The following is a 15,025-nucleotide window of genomic DNA, read 5'->3' on the forward strand; positions in this document are numbered from 1 at the left end:
ACCTTTTCCTCCCAGAGCAAAGCCTGGTTGAACAGTAACTTGTCTATCTTGTTTAAAGAATAAACAGGTCTCATAAATTATCACAAGAATTCCACAGAAGCTAGTTATAGTTTATTTTCTGCTCATGGGCATACTTTTAATGTAGTTAATGCTCAAACTCTATTGGACGTTGATTTTTTTAAGAATGTCCAAATTAAAACGAATCTTCTCAGATGCAACTACCACCTTACCAAACTCTTTTGATCTTGGATTTTGACCTAACATATAATTTAATGGTCATTTTGAATCCCTGCTGTTTCTGGATTTAGGTATTGTGCTTAAAATGAATATCTTTGATATGGAACTTAAGAATTAAGATTCAACTTAAGAATGTCATTAATTTTACCTGCTGGCTAATCTGCTGTATCTCTGGATAATATCCATTCCCACTTGTTGCATTAAAATTCTCTCAGTTCTACTGAAACGTGCATAATCCAACTGGCTTCTGTTATATGTCAGTAACATTTTCTTCTAAGATATATTTTCTGCATTTGATATGGTACAAGTTTCCTCTGCTGTTCTTGTTTCAACAGTTTTTAGCTATAATTTCCATTCTGTTTGTTAAATACCTTAGAATGTCTTTAAATGCAAAGATGCATTTCCCATCCATTGCACTAAAGTCTGTAACACCATATTGAGAACTTTCTGGGCAAATGAAATTTGATGGTGTTAATTTTTAATGGCTTGACCATGCTAAACTACTTTACAGTATGTATTCTGCCATTATTTATGTATGCCTCCATTCTCTGCTCTTTGGCCTCTACATCAGCCCTACAACTAGTTATGTTTTGAATTTGTTGTCTTGGCTTAATGCAAGAATGCATTTACTACAGACCTGTTCTAGGCATTAGATATACCAGAAACTCAAAATAGCACCAGTTATGATTAAATAGTGACTGAAAGTAATTGTTTGTTTCCAGAAACAAACAATTACTTTTGTCATGTCCACTTGATAGCTTTGAAATCTGGCATGTTATTCAGTGGAGGATATCCATAGCATGCCATAAGATGATCTGTTCTTACATCCACTGCCCTGATAAGAAAACTAGACGGTTGCTTTATTAATAATGAAGTCTGTTTGTACAATGTCTGTTCAGTTGATATTGGTGTGGTTTATTCATCTTATTCAAATAGCAAAGATTGCTGAAATTACTTTGGACTGTTAAGAAATTCCCATTATTTCAATAACAATATAAACTTTGTAATATAAACAAGGCTGAAATTTAATATTCAGCCTTGTTTTCTTACAAAGAGTCCATCATTGCTGTGTACTTAGATATTTCCTGTAATTAATACTTAGTTGTTCACGTGTTTATTTTTATATATTACATATCATTTGTTTATTTTTATATATATTATTAATATTAGTTATTGTACATGTATTACATTACTTCTCTTAGTATTACAAATATATATATTAGTAATATATATTTTTCGCTTCTGCTAATTGTAAATCCCTATAGTGTAACTGTTACGGTGTATTGCCATAAATGTATATTTTGCTGATAAATTTAATATTAATATATATATATATATATATAAAAAAAAATTGATGAATTTGGAAGTATTGGTTAGTTTATCAAAGCTGACAATAAGAATATCGGAAATATGGTATTACTCTGATTTTGGGGATGCAGTATTTGAATATTATATAAATGTTTACATAAATGGCAGGCAAGACAGGAGGAAGTGGGGGTATTGTGCTTTTGGTTAAGAAGCACATGTACTATAAATTAGTAGACATTCCTACTTTCATTTTTCTTTTTCAGCTTGTGTCACATCATACTGACTAACTCAATATTACATTGCAAGTGTATTATAGGCCAAATGATTGTGACAAGTGTAATGAACAACTATACAGACAAACAGTGGATTATCAAGTCAGAATATTTTATTGTAGGGTATTTTAACTTTCCAGATATTGATTGGAATTTATGGGTTAGCACATCAGAACATTTCTGGATTTACTAGATGGCTGTTTTCTATATCAATATGTGAAACATATCCCCTGTTCGCCGACCGGGCTAGCCGGGTGGGTAAAGTGCCTGCCTGACAACCCAAAGGTCACGGGTTCGAATCCCGCCTCTGGCTTGGATCAGAGTAGTGCAAAAACCTTGGGAGGTGCATTATGGCCACAGAAGCTGATGTACTAACAAAAAATAAATAATAAATAATAAAAAATATCCCCTGTTCACAAGGGTGCTTCAAAGGATGAAGAGGGTAACTGCAGACCTGTAAGTCTGATGTCTGTTCTAAGGTATTAATGTAGTCAGTATTTAACAGAAGTAATGCAAAATGATCTTTATAGGATGGAGCTATAAGCAAATCACTGCATGGATTTGTTAAAGGAAGATCTTGCCTAACTAATCTGGCTTGTTTATGATGCAAAGGGATGTAAATCAAAAGGTGAGACTAGACAGAGCTTTGATTTCGCCAACCAAATGCAAACGGCTGAAAAAAACATAGCCATTCATGTGTTATATGAACCCATCCTCTTGTTAAAATTATATATTACATATACAAAACTTATAGTGGATAATTACTGTATACACTTTATGCATAGTACATTACATATTATTTATTATATTATACATTATTAGTTTTTACTTATTCTATTCCATTTGAATAATTTGAAATTAAAGTTAATCAGAAATTCATACCTATTGCCGGCCTCCTGCTTGCTAAATGTCTGAATCCCCACTGTATGTTCTGGCAAGAGCTGCCATCAATAGTGTATTTATACATGAGGTTTTCAAATTAATTTTCCAATAACAGGATGCTAAGTAGGATATCCTGGATCCAGTTATTTTTTTATTTTTTTTTTTTATTGAATTGTAGCCTCAATATGGGTAATCAAAACCTTGTCCTCAATTCCTCTGTGGGATGTTGTGCTGCTTATTTCTGGAGGTGGTGGGGTAGTTGAGATTAGAGGTCAGCATCCATAAAACATATTAAAACACCAGTCCATCTAGCCCCAACAATCCTAGAGGCCATGTTTACAAAATAGACTGCAAATGTGGCAGTACGTGCATAGGAGAGGCATTCAGAAGGCTCAGTTCCAGAATTAAAGAATGCAAAAAGGATGTCATTCAATATGGGAGGATACAAAAATCCGACATAGCCCTGCATGCATTCCAGTGTGGGGATATCATCATCAGCCATTTTCAATCCACTGCAGGATGAAGGCCTCTCCAGCAACTTTCCAGTTCTTTCTGTTTTGGGTGCCTCCGTAGCCAGGTGGGCAGGAGCAGCAGTGCATAGCACACGCTTCTTGATTAGACCGGGGTTCAACCCGTGACCACCAAATACGGAGGATGCAGAAAGGTCAGGGAATTACCACCGCATAACCCCGGAGCAATATGGCCTTAGTTGCTAATGCTCCTAAAAACCAAATAATAAACCTGTTTAGTGCAATGGCCATCCATTTACTACCCACAAACTCATGAATTTCATCTATCCATCTGTGCTGTTGTCTTCCAGGTTTTTTCCTAGCTCCTCTTGGGTACCATTCTGTTATTTTCTTAGTCCATCTGTCATCATGTCTTCGAACTATGTGTCCTGCCCAAGACCACTTTAGTTCTTTAGTTTTGATAAGAATGTCCTTTACTTGAGTTTTCTGCCTAATTCATGTGTTTCTCTTCTTATCTAACAGTCTGCTTCCCAATATAATTCATTCCATTCTTCGCTGTGTAGTTCTCAGCTTCTCTTCCATTCTTTTGGTGAGTGCCCAAGTTTTACTTCAATAAGTCATGGTGGGGAGTATACATTGGTTCATTATTTTACATTTCAGACAATCTGGGATATTGCTCCTCAGTATGTGACCATATTTCCTGAATGCTGCCATCCAAAATTTATTCTTCTCTTGACTTCCAGACATTAATCATTATTACAGCTAATGACTTGTCCCAGATAAGTATATGACTCCACCTTTTCAATTACTGCTCCTTCAATCATTATGTCCCTTTCTGTGGCATACTTGTTCATCATTACTTTTGTTTTAGCCATATTCATCTTTAGTCCAAAATCCTTACTAACTGTGCATAACTGATTAAGATTTACCTCTAATTCTTTGGGATCGTGGCTTATGACCACAATGTCATCTGCAAATCGTAAATGGTTTAGGTACTCTTCATTCACATTGACTCCTTTTTTGTATGCAATAAATGATTCCATTTGTATGCAATAAAGAGTTCTTCTTCCTTTCTGTGACCAGTCTAATCTTCTGAAAGCTTCCTCAAGGGCAGCAGTAAACAACTTTGGAGATATTGTGTCTCCTTGTCAAACTCTCCGTGTGGGGATATATGGCAGTTTAATAATACTAGAGTCCTTTCCACTGACCAACAGTATAAAAAAAGAAAATTTAAGAAAGCATTCTTTATAAAGATGTTTGTAGTAATTGTAGCAGGGGTAAATAATACAAAAAAACAAGCTTATATATCATCAGCCAAAAAAAAAAAAAAAACACTACACACTTCTCCCATCCATTCCCTCCAAGAATTTATCTAGTTCCTTGAATTTATTCAAACCATACACTTCCACAGCAACAGATGGAGGCCACTTCTATAAACAGAAAATAGGGGGTTGAATTTACCAACAACACTGTAACATATTTGACAAAAAGACAATAGAATAACACCTGAAGAAACAAGAAAGAAAACTCCAAATACTGGAAGAACACCCTTCCACTCAACCATTCCTCTGGAAATAGTATTAGTATCAGTATTATATTATTATTAATAGTAGTAGTATTATATTAGAGACATGGTGTCACACAGAGAAAAGGAATGCAGAATTGGAATTTGGGGAGTGCAATGTAGTAGTGGCATGCGATGCAAGAAAGCAAGTTTTTGAGCTTATGCAGCATCAGCCAAAAAAAAAAAAAAAAATTACAAAACAATTCCCTCCAAATGTTTGTCCAGTTCCTCCTTAAATTTATTTAACCCATCAACTTCCACAATGACAGATGGAAGTTTGTTCCACAATTAACCATCTGCTGGCTAAAGGCAAATTTCCACACATCTATTCTACATCTGTCTTTCCTTAATTTCAATTTATGCCCCCTTAGGTTCGTAATCTGAATAAATGGAAGAATCCCATCAGAATTCAGCGTACTCAACCCATTCAAGGCCTTATACACCTTAATGAGATCACCTCACAGGTGCCTAGTCTCCAGCCGCTGAAATATGCTGAAATTAAACCTCTCTTATACAGAAAGAATAGATGGGAGGGGAGTGTGAAGTTAAGAAAGTTAGTTAAGAAACACAAAATCTAAGTTGTTGACATAGGTGGATAGTGCAGTTTTCAGTCAGTTTGGTGTGACATAAGCACTGGGAAAACCAAGTTGAGAGTAGGAGTGTGTTATAGGCCTAAGGATGCTGACGAGTACAGTGAACAGCTGTGAAGAGAAATAGTGGGCCAGTAAATCAGATTGTCTTATAATAAGGTATTTTAACTTCCCAGATATAGACTGGAACTTATGGATTGGTCACTCACACACTAGCAAGACTTTTATAGATTTATTGGATGATTATTTTCTACAGCAGCATGGTCAAGAGGCAACCAGAAGGAGTAATACTTTTGATCTGATTATCAGCAGTGATTCTTCATGCATTAAGAATCTGCAGATAAAGGAACCACTAGTTGGCAGTGGTCACAATGTACTGATGTGGGATTTACTTAAAGATGTAACTAACATCAGAGGTAAAGGGAAGGGTTTTTGCTTTCATAAAGGTGACTACAGTATTCTCATAGATTTTTTAAATTCTATACAATGGGACCATCTAATAATGTTACCATCAACAAATTCTAAATGGGAATCATTCAAGGAATTAATCTTGGAAGCTACTAGGCTTTTCATATGAATGAAGAAATACTGTTCAAGGTTTAGGCCTAAATGGAATATCAGACGATCTATTGAGACTTGTGGCAGAGAAGAAAAATGTATGGGACGTGTATAAATTATCAGGAGACAAGGTGTCTATGGTAGATATAAGATAGTCTGAAATAAAGTCACAAAGGATGTTAGGCAAGCAAAGGCAGATTATGAGACATCTTTGGCAAACGATGCAAAGAAAAACAGTAGAGACTTATCTAAACTCTAGAAGGAAGGGGATGAATCAGATTGGTCCACTTGACATTGATGGTTCAATTGTTGTTGTACCTGCTGAGGTAGCTGAAAAACTGAATGAGTATTTTGCCTATACATTCGCACATGAGGAAAGTGAATGCCAGAAGTTTATCAGACTGCCAGTGAGCTAAATGATTTTGTAATAACTGAGATCAAAGTGGAGGAAACTATTGAAATTGAACATAAGGCTCCTGGGTTGGATGGGATCTATCCAGTTATATTAAAGGAAGCAGCAAAGGAAGTTATCAAACCCTTAGCCATAATTATGAAAGCTTCCTTGGACTTAGGGAAGTCCCCATGGACTGGAGATGTGCAAATATAATTGGGGATCAAAGGGTGACATGAGTATTACAGTCCTGTTAGTTTAACTTCTGTTCCAGGGAAATTAATGGAGGCACTGGTTAAGGAAGCTATGGAGGATCATCTAGACAAGACTGCAGTTATAGTTCAGACACAGCATGTGTTTGTTAAGGGGAAGTTGTCTGACTAATTTGATTGGATACTATGATGTGGTCACAAAGGAACAGGATGCAAAAAATAATTTTGATATCATATACTTGGATTTTAGTAAAGCTACTGTACAAAGACTACTGTACAGATTGGAGCAGAATGATATTAAGGGTAAGTTGCAACAGTGGATAAAAGGGTGGTTGAGTGGGAGAAGACAGAATGGTAATCAATGGACACTGCCTGCTCTTCATGGACTAATGTTATCAGTGGTGTCCCCCAGTGTTGTGCCTATTGTTGTTTTGTATATATTTATCAATGATATTGATGAAGGTTTATCAAGGTTAATGTCTAATGTGCAGATGATACAAAAGTTGACAGGTTTGTTAATGACAGTAATGGCAGTGTGCTACTGCAACAGGATCTAGAAAATTTGAGCTTATGGGCTGAGAAGTGGCAACTGAAGTTTAACATTGACAAATGCAAAGTACTACATATGGGTAGCATATGCAGTACTTTGTTTATGTAACCCCAGCATAACGTATCAACTGTGTAGTACTACACTCAGAGTAGTGGAGAATGGAAAGGACCTAGGGGTAATTTTGCAGTCAGGCTGTAAGAGTAACTCATTGTGTCTTGTTAGTGATATACAGGAATTTTGCTAACAGGGATAAGGTGGTGATTGACCTCTTGTATAAGGCATTGGTTGAGTACGTTGTATACAGGTTTGTAGGCGTCATTTTAGGAAAGATGTAGAGCTGCTGGAATGAGCACAGAGAAGGGCAGTGAGATTGGTGAGTGGAACAAAGGGTTGCTGTTACCAAGAAAGGCTTAAATTCAGCTGCTGGAGACCAGGCACCTGTGAGGTGATCTAATTGAGGTGTATAAGGCCTTGAATGGTTTGAGCAAGCTCAATGCTGATGGGATTCTTACTCTTGCTCATATTACTCTCCTGATGTAACATAAATTCAAATTGAGGAAAGACAATTGTAGAATAGATGTGTGGAAATTTACCTTTAGCCAGCGGGTGGTTGTTAGTTGGAACAAACTTCCATCTGTTGTAATAGGGGTCAACAATCTAAATAAGTTCAAGGCAAACTAGACAAACATTTGGAGTGAATGAATGGGTGAAATGAGAAGGTCTTTTTTTTTTTTTTTTCTTAATATACAGGGTGTTTCAGTTAAACTTTTCAGAACTTCTAAGAGGGGTAGGGTACATCCTGACAACTCGAAATCATATAGCAATGTGGGGTCGGAAATGCTTTCCTGAAGCGGTGTTGTACACAGAAGCACCATAAAGAAAAGAGACCGTAAGTGAGAAATCGTTTTAATAATACATGAAAAGAAGCAAAAGGTACATGGATTAAAGTAAGTGTTCGAAGTTTCTTCCACGGGCTACAATGCACGCCTCACATCTCCGATGCATGGACATCCGAACATTCTGGAATACTCCAGGCGAATTTCGAATTTCTTCGGCAGCTACTGCGATTCTTGCAACCAGCTCCTCAGCATTGTCAACAGGGGTGTCATAAACTAGTGATTTCATATGACCCCAGAAATAAAAATCAAGACACGATAGGTCGGGTGACCGAGCAGGCCAACGCACGGGACCACCATGTCCGATCCACTGTTGACCAAATGTGACATCCAGGTAGTTACGAACATCTCCGCTATAATGGGCAGGGGCTCCATCGTGTTGGAACCACATTGTCTGTTGCGTCGATGCAGAAATCTGTTCATCTCTCAAAAGTTGTGGCAATACTTGCTGCAGAAAGATCAAGTAGATAGGTCCGGTTAGACGACACGGTAACAGGTAAGGTCCGATGAGGTGATCTCCCATAATACCGGCCCATTCATTGACCGAAAATCGAATCTGTGCTGCACGATGTCGCATGACGACTTCTGTGTACAATACCGCTTCAGGAAAGCATTTCCGACCCCACATTGCTATATGATTTCGAGTTGTCAGGATGTACCCTACCCCTCTTAGAAGTTCTGAAACGTTTAACTGAAACACCCTGTATATAAGGTTGCTTTCTTACATCATATGCCTCTACTAATGCCAATGTTATTAGCAATGTCCACATGGTGCATGGAAGCCTATGGTTTATGTTGCACCAGAAAAAAATAAAAATTAAATAAATAAAATGAAAAATGAAATAAAATAATAAAAAATAAATAAAATAAGAATAAAAATACTAAAAATACAATAATAATAATGAGAAAAATTGAAAAAAAAATAAATAAAATAATAAGAGAAAAGGAAATAGACAACCTTTCCTCCTCCAGTAATAGACAACCTATCCAGCTGACCTTTGAATTTCCCTAATGTAACCTTTAATGTGTAGTGATTTAGTTAATAGCTAAATAAACTATCTTAATGTTCATGTGGTATAAGAGTGGTCATTATAGAAATCTATATTTTTCTTTCCTTGCCTCCAGATAGCAGCATGTCTCCGTCACTTCTATAATATCAGTATTAGTTGACCTGCTAGAAGTTCAGATTGGTTCATTTTGTTTTATGCCCTTTGTATTACTCTATAGATTAGTTTATCCCAATGGCCTATCTGCTAGTGATTTGACCGTGTGCAATAGGATATTTTGTGTATATAATCATAATTAAAAAGCCTTTTAATTAATATTTCCTTTCTATTATAATTTTCATAAGAAAATTTGTACAATATTGTTTGGAAATTTAATACTTATTTTTGTTTGGCATGGACAGAAGAATCTTGTAATTATGCCTGACAACTTTATAAGTTATACAGAGTATGCTTCTTCAAATACTGTTAATTAACAGTTTTGGTTCTGACACTTATGTAATGAGATATTTTCAATTAGAAACTGATGATATTACATTTGGGCTGAGTGATTTGCACTGAAAAGGCAATTATAAAGTGTTTCCATACAAATTGCACATCAAAGATGTTTCGTATGTGCAAATGTTATCATGTATTAGATGTTAAGAATTTAAAGGAAGCATTTGCTTGTGAAGGCCGACTTTCATTGTTGACTCTGATGAATTGGAAATCATGACTGATGATATGTACTTGTTGTCAGGACATTGCCAAGCAAGTACATATGGTGCCACTTATACATGCATACAACAATACTCAGGCCAGTTGCAAAATGTCATAAGCAATTTATTTATTTATGTCATATGATGTGATCAATACACAAAGAAAGAAGTTTTTTCTTGCTTCCTTCGTGTATTGTGGCCGGGATATCCAACCATCCGGTTGGTTCGGCACCATCGTGATATCCAGCCCGAGGCGGGAATCGAACCCGTGACCTTTGGGTTGCCAGGTAGGCACTTTACCTACCCGGCTAGCCCAGTCGGCATAAGCAATTTGATAAGCACCTATGAAATGGTCATAGTGTTGTACCTATGGTTGGTGCAGACAAGGGTAGGCAGTGCTCAGAATGCCTGATGTGGAAGAAACAGTTCTAGAAGTGGCATCCAATCTGACTATTAGCATGCAGCACTCCAAGCTGTTCACTGCATTATGAGAGGAAATTGTTTGCATCTATCATTTTCAGTGTCCAGAAACTCATATAGTGTGTTCTAATGTGACTAGGTTTTGCAACAACAGGCCACCAACATACAATTTTGTCAGTGCACCTTGTGGATTAGGATTCCCATAATGTTTTTGTATAATGTCAATGCATCTTGTGGACTGATAAAACTGACCCAAATTGATATCAGGGCATTTTGACAAAACTGACCCTCCTGTATGAAGTTTACTTCATACAGGAGGGTCATTATGAAGCAAAAATCATTGGGCCTCTATCTATTCCTCATTTGTCTGACTTGGGATGAGATTTAATGGGCTATAAGATCATTTTAAAATGGTCTTATAATCTACAAAACTTACTAGATGATATACCCTTGGCTTGGTGCTGTACAGTGGAGTTGGAATCCAGTGACATCCCTGTGCATTTTAGCTCTGCTCTCCACTGTAAACATTACTGCATCAATACAGCATTCCCTGGGATATGGGTATGCTGTGCCAGTTTTAAAGCATGGCTATCCATATCGTTTGGTTTGTTTTCTCTGGGGCCGTTTGATGGAACTGATGAAAGCTGACTTCATTTTGAGCTTGAAAGATTTAGTTGTGTGACTCCATACAGCCATTACCACTGCATTATCATTTTGTTGCTCTTTGCAAAATGCATGGAAGGCATTTCAAATTTCTTTATAGAAACAAACCCGTCCTTTCAGCAGCTGACCTGTCTATCTAAGTGTGTTTATTCAGATACAGTATACATTCACTGCATGAAGTGTAATGAAATGTATTATTATTACTTTCAGTTGTTCATGAGCTTATTTCTTTGAGCAATGTAGTCTTCATTTTTCATTTTTTTTTTTTTTTTCTGTTTATACTCCGGCACGACAGCCAAGTCAGTAGAGTTTACAATAAAATGTCAATACAAATATTTATCATATTTAGTAGTTCACGGGCTTGAACCCCGGTCCACTCAAGGAACGCGTGCTATGCACTCTTTCTCTTGACCACTCGGCTACGTCAGGCCTATTCTTGACGTGAACTGCATCATGAATTCAAGTTTCTTACCTCGAATGGAACAGCATCAGTCTTTAATTGCAAATATCTCTTTACATAAGTATCAAACTGAAGAGCTGTTCAGTGTGATGTCTGTATTTTTGGCCAAGGATTCATTTTCCTTGCCAGTAATGCAGTATTGATGGTTTATCTGAACTACATAAAAATAATGACCTTTATGTATGATATACTTATTTTTTTTTAACATTCAGGTTCTCTTTTTTGCTGGTGGATGGGTATTTTTTGTGAAACAACTTTTCAAGGACTATGAGGTAAATTGCTTTTGATGGTGTGTGCACTTATTTTTCTTGATATTATGTTTAGATTTTTTAGAATCTACAGAAAGTGTTACTTTATTGGAAAAGTTTTAAAACACTTGAAAGTTTACTGAATAAAAATTGTTCCAAGTTATTGAAATTGGAAACACTTATTTATCCATAATAAGTTTTAATTAAATTTATTGAATTAAAAGTTATCAATGTGAAGGGAAGCATTTCCAACAGCTACATACCAGTGCAATCAGTTCATTTGATTACTGTTTACATGACAATGAATTTATCTCTGGAATCCTGCCATTTGGTGAAACAAATTTATAGTTGCCTCAATATGTTACTGATTAAACTAAGGCAGTGGTTCCCAAACTACTGAGATCTATGGACCCCTTCAAAAATGAAAAAAAAAGTTTGCGGACCCCCCTATATATATATATATATATATATATCCAATATTTTAAATAAAATAAAATAAAACATAAGCCAGTAGTATGGCAAAAACTGTAGAGCGAAAATTAACATAAAAATAACCCAAATAAACAAACGAACGAAAAAAAAGAATAGACATAGTAGTAGCCCGATAACCCTTGTATAATTTCGAGTTTTAAATCCGATTAATAAAAACTATACAAATTTTAGGATAATGCCAATTATATAATAATTTAGCGATACCCCCCCCCCAAGAGGTACCAGTTCCGAATGACGTGAAATATCACCAAAAGAGGGTTAAAGGAACTACCAAACAATAACAAAATCAAAATAACTTAAAATCAATATAGACTGACCATCATGCCCCATATCGACAGAGGACCACGAGGCCAATAATGGTCATGGAATCGCTGCATTTCAATCGCTATACAAATCGTCGCCATGGTGAAAAGATCAAAGTACCAATTCACCCTCCCTCCTCCGATCGATCCACCAGTGCAGAGGATTTGCACGGTGGTGGTCCTTATGCAGCGAAAAATAAACTATAGAACAGACAGCACTCTAGAGCAGAGCCACACCACTGACATACTGTAAGCTGAATTCAGCTTATATAGAAGAAAAAGGAAAATAGATGGCGACACAGGCATTGCTAAATTAGCATATCGACCCATTACTATTGAATTATTAAATGTTGACGAAAGTTAAATTCTAATAAAATAAATAATCAAGCATTCATTAGAGGCAGCAACTTGCAATTCCTCCATATGAAGCCGAAATATATACTGTCATTGAATTATAATAAATATTAACATAAATTAAATTATAATAAAGTGAATAAATAAATAATTAGGCGTTCATTAGAGGCAGCGACATGCAGTTCCTCCTTATGAAGCTGAAATACATCCAATATTTTAAATTAAATAAAATAAAATAAAACATAAGCCAGTAGTATGGCAAAAACTGTAGAGCGAAAATTAACATAAAAATAACCCAAATAAACAAACGAACGAAAAAAAAGAATAGACATAATAGTAGCCCGATAACCTTGTATAATTTCGAGTTTTAAATCAGATTAATAAAAACTATACAAATTTTAGGATAATGCCAATTATATAATAATTTAGTGGTACCCCCCCCCCCCCCCCCGAGAGGTACCAGTTCCGAATGACGTGAAATATCACCAAAAGAGGGTTAAAGGAACTACCAAACGATAACAAATTATTATTATATGATTGGCATTATTATATTATATGATAAATTATTATATAATTGGCATTATCCTAAAATTTGTATAGTTTTTATTAATCGGATTTAAAACTCGAAATTATACAAGGGTTATCGGGCTACTATTATGTCTATTCTTTTTTTTCGTTCGTTTGTTTATTTGGGTTATTTTTATGTTAATTTTCGCTCTACAGTTTTTGCCATACTACTGGCTTATGTTTTATTTTATTTTATTTAATTTAAAATATTGGATGTATTTCAGTTTCATATGGAGGAATTGCACGTCGCTGCCTCTAATGAATGCCTAATTATTTATTTATTTATTCACTTTATTATAATTTAATTTATGTTAATATTTATTATAATTCAATGACAGTATATATTTCGGCTTCATATGGAGGAATTGCATGTCGCTGCCTCTAATGAATGCCTAATTATTTATTTATTTATTTATTCACTTTATTATAATTTAATTTATGTTAATATTTAATATAATTCAATGACAGTATATATTTCAGCTTCATATGGAGGAATTGCAAGTTGCTGCCTCTAATGAATGCTTGATTATTTATTTTATTAGAATTTAACTTTCATCAACATTTAATATAATTCAATAGTAATGGGTCGATATGCTAATTTAGAAACGCCTGTGTCGCCATCTATTTTCCTTTTTCTTCTATATAAGCTGATTCAGCTTACAGTATGCCAGTGGTGTGGCTCTGCTCTAGAGTGCTGTCTGTTCTATAGTTTATTTTTCGCTTCATAAGCACCACCGCCGTGCAAATCCTCTGCACTGGTGGATCGATCGGAGGAGGGAGGGTGAATTGGTACTTCGATCTTTTCACCATGGCGACGATTTGTATAGCGATTGAAATGCAGCGATTCCATGACCATTATTGGCCTCGTGGTCCTCTATCGATATGGGGCATGATGGTCAGTCTATATTTATTTTAAGTTATTTTGATTTTGTTATCGTTTGGTAGTTCCTTTAACCCTCTTTTGGTGATATTTCACGTCATTCGGAACTGGTACCTCTCGGGGGGGGGGGGGGTACCACTAAATTATTATATAATTGGCATTATCCTTAAATTTGTATAGTTTTTATTAATCTGATTTAAAACTCGAAATTATACAAGGGTTATCGGGCTACTATTATGTCTATTCTTTTTTTTTCGTTCGTTTGTTTATTTGGGTTATTTTTATGTTAATTTTCGCTCTACAGTTTTTGCCATACTACTGGCTTATGTTTTATTTTATTTTATTTAATTTAAAATATTGGATGTATTTCAGCTTCATATGGAGGAATTGCATGTTGCTGCCTCTAATGAATGCCTAATTATTTATTTATTCACTTTATTATAATTTAATTTATGTTAATATTTAATATAATTCAATGACAGTATATATATATATACACACACACAGGAACTCCCCCACTTACGTAAGAGTTGTGTTCCACAGACCGCTACGTAAGTCAGAATTTCACTCATGCTTGTGCAGCACTCACAACTGTGCTCGCTGAATTGATTGAATCAAAAAAGAAATGTTTGACGAACATGTAAATAGAATTATTTATTGTATTTATTCAACTTTTTATCTTATTGTGCAGGAAAATTACAAAAGTGTGCAATTTAAAAAAATTTCAAAATTATAAAATTACAAAAAAAGAGAGAAGACAGGCATAATGTCAGTAAGTTTTACCTCTCTAGCATCGTTGCCAGAATCAACGTCTTCAGCTGATAAGTACGCTGCTACAGAGGTTGAGGGCTGTGGAGATTTAGAAGGGGTCGGCGGATCAACCTTATGAAAGAACATATTAATGGATGACTGGATAGTGGCTTTTTTCTTTTCATCGTAGATTTCTTTGTAGCAAGCAAGCATATCATTCATCCCTCTGTTAACTTTTAAGAATCATTCGCTGTCCG

At 35.5% G+C, this 15,025-nt stretch overlaps 1 protein-coding gene across 1 annotated transcript in view; it reads left to right on the plus strand.

Annotated features, from left to right (window-relative positions):
• Positions 1 to 15,025, plus strand: part of GPHR (Golgi pH regulator) — a 192,674-nt gene that overhangs the window by 17,224 nt on the left and 160,425 nt on the right. Inside the window, exon 2 of the mRNA XM_090381737.1 lies at positions 11,388 to 11,447. Within this exon, the coding sequence (XP_090237863.1) occupies positions 11,388 to 11,447 (60 nt within the window). The remainder of the gene's footprint in view (positions 1 to 11,387; positions 11,448 to 15,025) is intronic.

The sequence above is a fragment of the Mastigoproctus giganteus genome, chromosome 9 (assembly GCF_048544385.1).
Source record: "Mastigoproctus giganteus isolate SK-2022 chromosome 9, ASM4854438v1, whole genome shotgun sequence".
Lineage (NCBI taxonomy): Eukaryota > Metazoa > Arthropoda > Arachnida > Uropygi > Thelyphonidae > Mastigoproctus > Mastigoproctus giganteus.